This window comes from Balaenoptera physalus, assembly GCF_965194825.1.
Source record: "Balaenoptera physalus genome assembly, chromosome: 19".
Classification (NCBI taxonomy): domain Eukaryota; kingdom Metazoa; phylum Chordata; class Mammalia; order Artiodactyla; family Balaenopteridae; genus Balaenoptera; species Balaenoptera physalus.
This window is the reverse complement of record NC_138900.1, coordinates 56,900,211-56,913,794: the sequence shown is the minus strand read 5'-3', so window position 1 is coordinate 56,913,794 and position 13,584 is coordinate 56,900,211. Positions and strand designations below refer to the sequence as shown.

Sequence of the window (13,584 nt, the reverse complement as noted above, 5' to 3'; positions counted from 1 at the left end):
ATTTCTGGAGACATATTTGGTTGTCACAACTGGGGAGGGTACTACTGGCACCTAGCAGGTAGGGGCCAGGGATACTGCTAAATGCCCTACAATGCACAGGACGGCCCCCGACCATCACAAGGAATTACTCAGCCCAAGAGTGCCGAGGTTGGGAAACCCTGCACTAGCAATATTTAGAAATGTCTGGAATAATGCTCACTGGTATAAATCATTATTTCTGAGTTGTGTGACTCTTGGTGATTACTGTAGTCTTTTCTTTGACATTTCTGTATATCTTAAAATTTTAGAATGACTTCATATCAATTGTCATTAATATTTAATATTTAAAACAATGAATAGAGATATATACATGTAGAATCTTGTCACAAAAGAATATTATTGTAGTTCTGAGAATTATCAGGATTCCAAGTCTCAAAAAAAATGGAAATCTTTTGAAAGTGTTAGAAAGAATGTTTGTTGCCCCACATTTGGGAAGTTTCTTGAATATCAGTTACTAGCTAGTAATGTAAATCTTTTCAAAAGAATAGAAAACAAAAAGCAAAATAAGTCATAAGATATTTTTCTTTCTTCAAGAAGTAGATAGTATTTCAGTTTTATAAAGACACTGTCTTATTAAAAGAGTGAAAAATCAAAAGTATTAAGTAAAATCATGTGCTTATTTGAAAGCACTTTCACTGCCTCAAGCCCACGTACATGAATGAGAAATGGCTCAGGATGGTACTAAACGTCCTTTGTACTTTGTGATTTTTAAAAATCAGAATAAGTCTTTCAAAATATAAACTCCTTTAATTAAAAGTATATATTTGCATATCATTTAATTGCTTATACAATAAAAAACTTATTCCTGTTCTCTCATGAGTAACTCCAAGCTATAGGTTTCTCGAGCTGTATGAGAGATCATTCTCATTCTTTCATAAGCTGCTATTTATTGATTATCTTTCATGTAACAGGTAATGTACTAGGTGTCAGGAATACAATAATAAATGAGCAATGGACCTGCTCTTGAGAGGTTCAGAAATAATTAAAAGCCAGTATGAGAAGTATATCTTCGTAATTTACTGAACATTCTTTGAAAGTGTAGGTAAAGTCCTCTAGCGACCTGTGGAAGGCTTCATGAAGGAAGGGTGTGAATGTGAGTGTGAATGGTTTCAGTAAAAGGATTGGGGGTGTGTTGCAGATGAAGGAAAGAAAGCAAGTGAAGAGGAAATGGAGCCAGATGCCATCAGTGGTGGATGAATTTTCTCTGTGCTGCAGGACCTACAGAAATAGGGGAAGTTCCGTGTAGGTATCTTCCTGATTGATGACAAAAAAACATTTAACCCTGGGGGTCAATACTACTACGCTTTCTCATTAGTGTGAGGGGAGAGTTCTGAAGATAACACAACTACAATTGGCATGCTCTCCAATAATGTTTAATGCATGCTGAAGTTGAAGAATTACTGGTCTAGAACAGCGGTCCCCAACCTTTTAGGCACCAGGGACTGGTTTCGTGAAAGACAATTCTTCCACGGATGGGCAGTGTGGGGGAGGGACGGTTCAGGTGGTAATGCAAGCGATGGGGAGCGATGGGGAGCGGCAGATGAAGCTTCAATGGCGCGCCTGCCGCTCACCTCCTGCTGCGCGGCCTGGTTCCCAACAGGCTGCGGACCAGTATCAGTCCGCGTCCTGGGAGTTGGGGACCCCTGGTCTAGAAGACTTCTGATGGCACCTCAAAAATGAAGATGGCCCCACTGCTCCCAGGAGAGTGAGCAGAAAGGAAAATATATGTACGAGCCCTCCTAGTTATAATCTATTAACTGTAAACCCAGATGTTTTCCCGTGATTCTTTCCTTTGACCCTTTGTCTCTAAAGTTAGTAAAAGTCAGAAACATATTCAGTAAGATCCTAGGAGTATCCTGGAGAATACCCATGTTACTAAAATCTTTACTAGTCAGTTTCTTTGTTTTATTATTTTTTTACAATTTCAGCCATTCTAATAGTTATATATTGGTATCTCCTTGTGGTATTATTGTACATTTCCCTAATGACTAATGATGTTGCAAATCTTTTTATGTGTTTATTTGGAATCTGTATATTTTATCTGACAAAATGTATGTGCAAATCTTTTGCTCATTTCTTAATCTGAATTTTGTTTTAATTGCACTGTTAGAAAGTTCTTCATATATCCTGGATACTAGCCTTGATCAGATATGCGCTTTGCAAATATTTTCTCCCCATGTGTGGTTCTTCTTTCCATTTTTTAAAAATTAAGTTATATTGGAGTATAGTTGATTTACAATGTTGTGTTAGCTTCTGCTGTGTCGCAAAGTTAATCAGTTATACATATACATATATCCACTCGTTTTTAGATTTGTTTCCCATGTAGGTCATTACAGAATATTGAGTAGAGTTCCTTGTGCTACACAGTAGGTTCTTATTAGTTATCTATTTTATCTATAGTAGTGTGTATATGTCAATCCCAATGTCATTTTAAAAGCAGTTTTTAATTTTGGTGAAACCCAATTTATCATTAAAAAAATTTATGGATCATGCTATCGATGTTGCATCTAAGAAATCTGTGCCTAACCCAAGGTCACTATGATGTTCTTCTATATTTCCTTAGAGAAGTTTTATAGTTTGTGGGTTTACATTTAAGTTTATGATTAATTTGAGTTAATTTTTATATGCAGGTTGAAGTATGGGATGAAATTCTTTTATTGTTTTTGTTTTTGCAAATGGATTCTAATTGTTCCAGCACTGTTCCTTGAAGGGGACTATTCTTTCTCCCTTGAGTTGCCTTATGTGTATATGTATGTGTATACATATATCTATTCTACTCCATTAATTGATTTGTCTATCTTGATATCAATGTATACTGATTTGAATTGTGTAGTTTTGCAACAAGCCTTAAAATCAGATAGTTAAGTCTCCAATTTTGTTTTTATTATTCAAAATGTTTTAGCTAATCTAGTTTCTTTGCTTCCCCCTATACATTTTAGAGTAAGCTTGCCAATTTCTGCAAAAAAAAAAAAAAAAAAAAAAAAATGCCTGCTGGATTTTGATTGAGAGTGTATTAAATCTGTACAACAATTTGGGGAAAACTGACATCTTAACAAAATCAAATCTTTCAATCTATGAGTATTACATTTTTATTTAGTTCTTTAATTATCTCTCATAAATGTTATATGTTTTTGTTATATTTATACCAAATTATTTCATTTTTTTGGTGCTGCTCTAAAAGGTACTTTTAAAATTTCAATTTAAAGTTTTTCATTATTAGCATATAGAGATATAATTTATTTTTTGCATATTGACCTTGCATCTTGTAATCTTGCTAAACTCACTTTTTTTTTTTACAAATTCTTAAGAATTTTCTACCTAGAAAACCATGTCATCAGTAGAGACATTTTATTTCTTCCTTGCTGATCTGTATGACTTGAATTCCTTTTCTTGACATACTACATGTGCTAGGACCAACAGTATGATACTGAATAGGAGAGGTGAGAACAGACATCCTTGTTTTGATCCTGATTTTAGAGAGGAAGCATTAAGTCTGTGACTATTCAGGATAAATAGTCAAATTTTCAGATTTTCACAGATGCCTTTTGAAACACTGAGAAAGTTTTTTTAAGTTCGTAGTTTGCTTAGTTTTTATCATAAGTAGGATGTTGAATTCTGCCGTTTACTTTTCACGTATTTTTCAAAAAAATTATTTCCATATTCATAAATAAATTCTTTAAGGTCAACAATATTTACTAAGTTTTATATCTGCAGCACAACTTTAAAGGGGACTTTATCATTCATATCTTTTGTGCTTTTGGTAAAACACCTAACGGTGTTACCTATGACTTCTGACATTAAGCAATAATAGCAGTAGTAACACAAAATTTTATACCCATCTACATTTTAAAAAATGAAAAGAAAGACCTGGAGTTAGGAGCAAGCTCCTATCTGGTACCTGTAGGTCTCACTCATTTTTATTTGTCCTGCTTTCTCAAGGCTTCTGTCTTCTTTCCTAGAAAAACATGGCTAGATATGAAATTTTCAACATCTCTGGTTTGTGTGATAAATCCAAAATATTATTTTTTTATTTTCATCTTTCCATTTTTCTGTTCAAAGAAAATCTAAAAATTCTGTGTCTCAATGAAGGGTACTAAGCGTTCTTATTGTCTCAACAAACGGTGCTACCTTCTTTACTCAAGTCAGGAAGCTGGAGACCACCCTCACGGCTTTTCACCCTCACTCCTGTCCAAATCATATTGAACTTACCTCCCTAACTGAGCCCCTTATTTAAGCCCCATGACAACTATTGCCTAGTTCAAGCCTTCAACATTTTCCTTGTCTTACGTCAAAGGTCACCTTCCTGCCTTTAGGTTTGTACCTGATCTCCATGCTTTCAGTTGGATCATAAGAATTAAGCTAAGTCTTAAATTATCCCAGTCCTAACTAGTGATCCAGTCCTAATGCCTTCAGGATAACATCCACATATCTTTCCTCTGCTTATAAGGCCCACTGTGCATGATCCCGTATCTAGAAGCCCTACATCTGCCCAGTGTATCTCACTTGGAAAGGAAAAAAACTGTGTCTAGGGCATTGCACCTGCAGAGATACAGTCTGCCCATACAGAGAAAACAGGCGCATTCATTACTCTGCCACCATCATTCCTCAGACTGAGAAAGTTTTTAAAAAGGGCCCTTTATGCAGAAAACGCTCTATGACCTTATGTGGGGATGAGCCTCAACCCTAAAGCAGATATGGGGGACAAGAAGGCCAAGGAAAGCTCTCGGTGATTGTTTCATTAATAAGTCAGACGTTAATCAGCAGGTCTCTAAATACTTCAGGATTCGTAAATCCTTATTCCTAATGTTGTCAGCCTCCTTCTGCATCCCCGTGGTCACAAAAGTTTAATGCTCTAGTCTCCCAACCTTAAGACTATGGACCTTTTGGACCAGATAATTCTTTGTGGTGGAGGGCTGTCTTGTGCACTGTAGGATATTTACAGCATTTCTGGCCTCTCCCTTTAGATGCCGGTAGCATAAAACCCCTCACAGTCGTGACAGCCAAAACTGTCTCCAGACATTGCCAAATGTCCCCTGAGGGAGCAAAATCACCTGGGATGGAGAGTCACTGCCCTAAGGGAAAAGATGCTGTGTGCTTCAGTTCATGACAGGAAGTCTGAAAGAAAGAACCCCTAAGGGACAGAGTTGGGAGTGACCTTAGTCAAAGCAGAACAGTTCCCCAGGGATGGTGGCAAATGGAGGAAGCCGGCCTGAGCCCCTGAAGGGTTAAGATCAGAGCCAGCAGTGAAGAGTGCATGCGATGTACAGAACAATTTCTCTAAAGTCACGCAAAATCATCGCACTCCTTGGGATGCATCCTGCGTTTACAACCTCATCTCTTTGCACATAACTTTTCTCTGCATGAAATATCCTATGTCATCTTTAAGTGACTGTTTAAGGCCTACTGGCAGAACAGGAAGTAGAGATGATAAAGATTAGGGATGGTAGGTATAATGGCAGACCGTTTTTTTTTTTTTACAATGCATATACACATTTTTATAGGCCAGTATCATCTTTGCTTTCTTAACTAAGCAACTTCTGCTATGTATCTCCATAAATCCAATGCATTGTCAGATCATCTCTTCCTCTTTTGATCCCCTAGAATAAAATTTCATTTTAGGATATACTTTTAAGGTAAATAAATATTTCTTCTATTTGCATTTTAAGTTCTGGAAATAACTAAAAGCAAAAATAATTGACGCATCAGTCTCTAACCTAGCTGACTTCAGAGAGGTTATAAATGGACATGTATGCTAATTTCATTCCCTGCTGAAAATATGTATTTTCTATGAAACTATATTTTAACTAAAAAATTCCAGTTTAGAGTGTTAATACATTGAATATACAAAACAGCAGGACCCACTGATTTAGACTAAAAACACACACACACACACAAACTGGAAAAAAAAAATGAGATTAAAAGTTGAAATGTGTTTGATTAAACTAACATTTGATTCTACTGATGTTCTAATTTCACCCCAGGCCCAACAGTATAAAACTCACCATACATTCTTGATAATTTTATGTAGCACTGAGGCCTTCCTTTATAGACAATGGCATGCAGACATTTAGGAATGATGGAATGAGCTTATGAACCAATCAAATAGAGATGCTTTGTGGTTTCTTTCTCTTGGACTCTTAACAAGGTTTGCTGTAACAGCATTTATTGCCGGGCTTTGCACTCTATAGGGGCGCTTTGTTGATTGACTAAAGGAATGATTTCAGACACTGCTTATGAGTTTTCACACGAGAAGTCTGATTAATTATTATAAGATAGAAACATGGTTCTTAAGCGACATCACTTTCCTCAGACATGTTTACGGCACGTCGCCACCACTTACTGTCGCCCCGGCAGAGCAGAGGCCCTAGTTTATAGGCTGCTGCTGAATGTGGTCGACCGGTGTCTGTGATCACAATCTTAGTTACTGGCAGATGTTCTTTATAAGAAAGGAATCCAGTGTCATTGGTCCTAAAAAACAGTAACAACAGCAAGATTCTTAAAATTATTCTGATGAACATAATTATAAAGTAAACAATAGTCCTTATTGCATTTCAAAGCCAAGATGTTCTGAGCTAAATTTGCACACACAGAAGAGTCAGGATCAAATTACTCATCTGAGGATGGAAAAATATGGCAACATTTTAGTGTCCCTTGCAGATGGAATATAGTTGGCGATTTTTAAACTCTGTTGGCCATTTTCTACCTTTTAAATGAGATGGTTAATCCACGGCCATTTAGTGTAATAATTGGTAGTGTGTTTTCAGATCTACCGCTTTGATATTTGTTTCTTATTTTTTTCCCACAGGGTATCTTGTATTTCTGCTCCCCCTTTCATGACTCCTCTTGGTTTACTTCATATTGTTTTGCATTCGATTTTATTTTTCTACTCCCCCTTTAGTTATATGACTGTTTATTGTATTATAATATTTTCTTTATAGATTATAAGACACATCCTTAATCCATCACACTCTACTTATATTTTATGTTGTATTACTTAATATGTCAGAAGCCTACCATGGGATAATTTTTAACATCCTTCCTGACACAAACACCTGTTCTTTGTGCTATGGTTGTAATAATATATTTTAAATGCAGATGTTATAAACTTTATAATTTAATTTACCTAATCAAGAGAAAAATTTAAACACTGGCTTTTACATTTACTGACATATTCATGATTTCCAGTGCCCTTCATTCCTTCCTGAAGATCTGTGTTTTAATCTGGTGTTAGTTCCGTTTAACCTGAAGAATTTCCATCAGTATTTCTTACGGTACAGTTCTGTTGACAACAGATTCTCTGAGCATTTGTTTAATCTGAACAGGAATTTATTTTACTTTCATTTGTGAAATGTATTTTCGTCCTATATAGAATTCTAGGTTGACAGTGCTTCCTCCTTCAGCACACTAAAGGCATCATTCCATTGTCTTCTGACCTGTGCTTCTGATGAGAGGTCAGCCTTCATTTGTATCCTTATTCCCCTGTATGGAATGTCTTCTACCAGATTCACCCAAACTGGCTACTTTGAAGACATTCATCTTTATCACCGGCTTTTAGCAATGTGAACAACAAGCCCAGGTGTGCTTTTCTCTGGTTTTTATTCTGCTTGAGATCTTCTGAGTTTCTGGAATCCATACATTGAAGTTGTACTAGTTATCTACTATGGCATAACAAATTATCCCAAAATGCAGTGACTTAAAACACGACTTTTTATGGTCTGTGATTCTTCTGATTTATGATCCTCTGTCTCAGGGTCTCTCCCAAGGCTATACTCAAAGTGTTGGCAAGGACTGCAATCAGCTCAGTACTTGAGTGGGGAAGGCTCTGTTTCCAAGCTCACCCTGTGGCTGCCGGCAGTACTCTACTCCTTGCTGGCTGTTGGACTGACAGCCTCAGTTATTCACTGGCTGTTGGTTGAAGGCTACCCTCAATTCTTTGTCCACGAGAGCTCATGACATGGCAGACTGCTATATCAAAACAAGAAGGCTAGAAGACGCAGAGAATTTTGAGCAAGTCAGAAGTCACAGTCTTCTGTAACCCAATCTCTGAAGTGACATCTCATCACCTTTACCATATTCTGTTCTTAAAAGCAAGTCACAAGGTCCATGTGACATACAAGAGAAGGAAATTACACAATGGTGTGAATAACAGGCAGTGTGGAAAACTGGGGGTCATCTTGGGGGCTTGCTTCCAGAGATGTTTATTAAGCAAATTTGAGAAATTTTCAGCCATAGTTTCATCAAATATATATATATATTTTGCCTCATTTTATTTCCTGCCCTTCTGGGACTCCAATTTCTTGCCTGTTAAATCATTGATATTTTCCCACAAGCCACAAAGGGTCTGTCAATTTTTCTTTCAATCTTTTTTTTTTTCCTATGTTCTTCAGACTGAATGATTTCTACTTATGTATCTTCAGGTTTACTGAAGATTTCTTTTGCTATTTCCCGTAAGAGTTGATGTCTATCCAGTGAATATTTTACTTCTGATGATGTTGTACTTTCCTGTTCTAAAATCTACATTTGCTTCTTTTTTTCTTTTCTTTTCTTTTTTTTTTTTTTGGCTGCGTTGGGTCTTTGTTGCTGTGCGTGGGCTTTCTCTAGTTGCAGTGAGCAGGGGCTACTCTTCGTTGTGGTGCATGGGCTTCTCATTGTGGTGACTTCTCTTGTTGTGGAGCATGGGCTCTAGGTGCATGGGCTTCAGTGGTTGCAGCACACGGGCCCAGTACATGTGGCACACGGGCCCTAGAGCACACGGGCTTCAGTAGTTGTGGTGTGTGGGCTCAGCAGCTCTGCAGCATGAGGGATCTTCTCAGACCAGGGATCAAACCCATGTCCCCTGCGTTGGCAGGCAGGTTCTTAACCACTGCACCACAAGAGAAGTCCCTACATTTGCTTCTTTAATAAAGTTCTCATTTATCTGCTTAGAATACCCTTTGTTCACTTGTGATTATTTTTACCTTTAATTCTTCATACGTTTTTTAACAGTTGCTTTAAAGTTTTTGCCCGCTAATCAAACACCTGTGTCCCAGGGCCTGTTTCTAAATGGTGCTTTTATTTTCTTGACTTTGGATCAAAGTCTACTCTTTTTTGGAATAAGCAACAATTGTTATAATGTTCTGGATATTATGGGTGATACATTGTAGAGACTCTGGATTCTGTTATCATTCTCTGAAGACTTCTTCTGTTTTCACAAGCAGTTAAATCACAACCTTATCACAATAATGGTGGTTCTACTTCATCAGGGTGGGCCTGTGTCAGTTTCACTTGTAGTTTTCAATCATACTCAGTTTTCGGACATCGACTTTGCTGTAAAGGCAGTGGACCTTCTGTCATTTCTATGCAAAGCTGAGGGCTTTACAAAGCCCATCTCAATTAATGAGACTTAAGCTCTAAATTCTGTCTCCCCTCTGGTGGTTGCTGCTGAAATTCCTGTGTAGCTTGTTCAGTTTCCCAGCTGCATCTCTCTGCTTGGTTCCTAGAAATCTCCCCTGTGCATGTGCAGCTCAAGGGTCAGGGGTCTGAGAGGAGTTGATAGAGTGGTCTCCCCTCAAGTGGTTTTCTCCTTTCTGACACGTCCAGAAATCAATTTCTAGTCATTCTGGCTGCTCTGAACTTTCCTCTGATACCCCCAGCCAAAAAAAATCTAGTATTTTCTCTGAGTTCTAGCCACTCCATGGCAGGTGGTCTGGTGAGTAGCCTCAAGGAAAAGGCACGTAAACATAAATCTCACTCACTTAAGTTCCCTTCTTTTAAGGTTCGAAGGCTCCCAACCCTGGTAGTTTCTGCCTACATTTGGTTATTCTCCACTTGCTACAAGTAGGTGTTTTTAATAAATAGTTTTCCTGGGATTACAAATGTTATCTGGGGTTAGGTTAGTTCTATGCAAGTTACTTAAGCATAAGCAGAATTTAATATGAAAAATTTCAAAATCTTATTTTTAAAAATTATATTTGATGAATAAAATGTCATGCAGACATTGGAGAGTTATTGGTGATTAGATTAGTTTAAAATTTTTTAATTCACATTTTAAAATACATTATTACTGTGTGGGCATTTTCTGTGAAGGCAGTGAGAAAAAAAAAAAAAAGCATCTCCCAAAGGAGTAGAAATTCTGAAAAATTTTGAGTAAGAGAGACAATATTCTTCATATTGAACATATAACAATAAGAGTATAATCATGACTCCATATAGATGCCTCCTTCAGGGTATTCTAAAATAATCTGGTTTTTGATATAACAGTCTTTGATGTTTGACAAATGAATAAATGTAATGTCAAATGAATAAATGGAATATTTCAAGCTCGATTTTCAAATCCCTAAATATTACAGATTTCTTTTTTCAAAATATGATAAACGGAATATTAGTTTTTCATAGCATAGTGAATCCTTTAAGAAAATAAAAGAGCTACATGTTTAAATAATTGTGGGAAATTCTAAGTTTATATATTTAAAGGTTTTATAGGCAGATTATTGAAGAGATGTGTTAGTAATTAGAGGCTGTAAATATATTTTGAGAATAATATAATTCTTAATTATACTTAATTTTAAAGAGAATAACTGACTTAAAATGAAAAGCAGACATGAAACAGATGCCTCTGTTTCATCATATTACAGAAATAAAAGGTGTACAACTCATGATCCATTACCAAAAAATTCAAATAAAAAGATAGTGATCTTACCATTTAGAATTCAGATTGTAACAAATCTCATCAAAACGTACCTTTAATTTCTTCACTGTACTACCTTGTTCAGTATCTGCTTACCTATATATGTTTTGAGTGATTCATTTAAAAAAATAATAAACTTGATTTTGCATAAGGAAATCATATGGAAATCACCATTCATTCCGGTCAGCATCACAGTTGCAGTAATACTGAGAATCAATGCAGTTTCCCTCTAATCCACAAGTACATTTTTGAGGATCAGGTAAAGAACCTCCCCAATAAGTCTGTGTTTCATTGGTTCTTCCAACCCACCAGCTCAGAGGGGTTCCATCTGAAAGACAGAGGTGAGAAATGTGACATCTGCTCTATACCCCAACCCTTCCATCCAGTATAATTCCCTCCTTCCCAAATCATTAAAAAGAATAAATGGAGAAAGACTGATTTGATGTAGTGATATTCGCAACACTGTAATTGATGGCATTTCCTTAAGAAAGTTTTTAAAGAAAATATTTCATTATTTAAGCTTAAATGATTGATATATTTTTCTTTGAGTAGAAGAGAAACCAGCAGTTCCTATTTAATTCAGGCTAAATAGTAAAAAAAAAAAAAAAATGTATTGAGAGCAGATCACATATGCAATTTTGTTAAAAATAATTTTTCGAAACAAGAAGGCATCAAATTATAAACCACAGTAATTAACATATGAGAAACAAAATTGATTTGAGATCATGAAATGCCCATTAAAACATTATGAAATGCTATGTAAAGTTAGTGATTTATCTCAATATATTTATTGGCTAAAAATAAACTAGGTGTTTATTAAACACTAGGCATATTATGGCACTCCCTTGCTATGATTTAAGATATATTTGAAAGTGTGTATTTTTTCTTCCATTTACTGTCTTGGCTACTTATTTGAAGACTACAGAAATAACATTATTTGAAGACTACAGAAATAACACTGAAAGATCTTTAAGCCCGAAGCAGATACTCCACTCAAAAACAAAGTTTCCCTTAACCAAATGCATTTATTTCTATGATGAATGTTCAGCTACCAGCTCCTTCACAGAGCTAAGACTAAACATGACGCCAAGGAACTAGAGCAAAGAATAGACAGAACATTTAGATGCGGCATGCAGGCAATCTGTCTTAGGAAAAACAAGTTAGAGAGGAAAACTCATAGTCACTTGAGAATCACGGCATGAGAGGAAGGTGACATCAAATCAGTCAGCTCCTCAAAGGTACTTGATCATTTTTCCATTGACTTACAAACCTTTTAAGTTGCTGCCATTAGCCCTACTTTTACTAATTTCTCCCTTACTTACAAATGCCAAAGCTCATAAAAACTTATTAAATTGGACCTGTGCTGATGCAAACAGCCTCTCTCCCAGTGTTACTACACATTCCCGTCCACTATGCCGGGAAAACAAGGAGTTGTTGGAAGCTTGTGTTATGCATTAATTAATATCAAGAATCTTCATCTTCTTTAATTGCATGATTAACTGATCAACTGAAGGCGAAACCTACTTGAAGCACTTAGTAGATCTATTTCAACACACTGCTTAAAACATTGTGTTCATAGATTTAAAAAATAAATCATTATTCCTAAATACTGAATAATATTTTCACATCTAAATTTGCTATCTTCCTGGGACTTCCCTGGTGGTCCAGTGGTAAAGAATCTGCCTTCCAATGCAGGGGACGTGGGTTCGATCCCTGGTCAGGGAACTAAGATCCCACATGCTGTGGGGCAACTAAGCCCGTGCGCCACAACTATTGAGCTCGTGCACCTCAACTAGAGAGCCTGTGTGCTGCAAACTACAGAGCCCACGCACTCTGGAACCCACACCACAGCTACAGAGCCCAGGAGCCCTGGAGCCTGCGTTCCACAACTAGAGAGAGAAAACCCGCACACCACCACTAGAGAGAAGCCTGTGTGCTACAACAAAAGAGCCTGCGCCGCAACGAAAGATCCCGCGTGCCTCAACAAAGATCCCGCGTGCTGCAACTAAGACCCGACACAGCCAAAAATAAATTATAAATAAATAAATAAATAAATTTGCTATTTTCCCTACAAAGTAGAAACCACTTAATGTTTTAAAGATACCAAATACCTTCGGTTTCCTTCAAGACTTTTTGAAGTGTCCTAAAGAATTTACCTAAGTATAAGGAAGAATTAAGAAAAGCATGAGAAAATTTTAAAGTTGAAATTAAAATGATGAAGTATCAGAGATCATGGTAGATCACTTCTATTCTCATGGTTAAAATCCCAAATGGCTTGAGTTTCACATTGAGCATCCTTCCAGTGTGCTGAGCTGCAGAGCCACAGGTTGCTGGAAACATTTTCATACACATTTCACTTTATTCATCCACAATCATGGCACCATTATTACTTGAAGCTGCTATATTCTCAAGATCTGAAACTGTAAAGTCAACTTGTCTGACACCACCTTCCTGATCTTCCCCATACATTTCTTACTGTGATCTCGAAATCCAAATTGTTCCCTCTTTTCCACCTCAAATCCATTCTACATGAATTCTAGGGTCACAGACCTGAGGAAATCTGTGTATTTAACAGTTATCCTCATCATCTGTTCTACAGCCTTCTAGAGTTTACTATTCTCTTCACTAGTGGTTCCCAAACACCTGGGGGCCCTGAAGGTAGGGACTCCTTCACACTCCATGTCGTCCCCTTGACTTCGGGTGGTGCTCGCTCACTAACATTCTTGGGGATTCTGTGTTCTGGGTCTTTTAGAGTTTGACTCATTTGTGACTTTGATGATTGTCCTTCCTTTTCTTTCTTCTCTAGTTAAGCAACTCAGTTCATTTTGTTCCATCACATTCATTTACCCTTCTAAAATTATGGTTCTCATTCTTCTTAG

At 36.9% G+C, this 13,584-nt stretch overlaps 1 protein-coding gene across 2 annotated transcripts in view; it reads right to left on the bottom strand.

Moving 5' to 3' along the window:
* CNTNAP4 (contactin associated protein family member 4) overlaps positions 1-13,584 on the bottom strand; it is a 256,737-nt gene that overhangs the window by 40,255 nt on the left and 202,898 nt on the right. For both annotated transcript variants that reach the window (XM_082438971.1, XM_082438970.1), the window contains exons 14-15: positions 10,877-11,033; positions 6,380-6,507 (exon numbers count right to left, since the gene is read on the bottom strand). In XM_082438971.1, the coding sequence (XP_082295097.1) occupies positions 6,380-6,507; positions 10,877-11,033 (285 nt within the window). The remainder of the gene's footprint in view (positions 1-6,379; positions 6,508-10,876; positions 11,034-13,584) is intronic.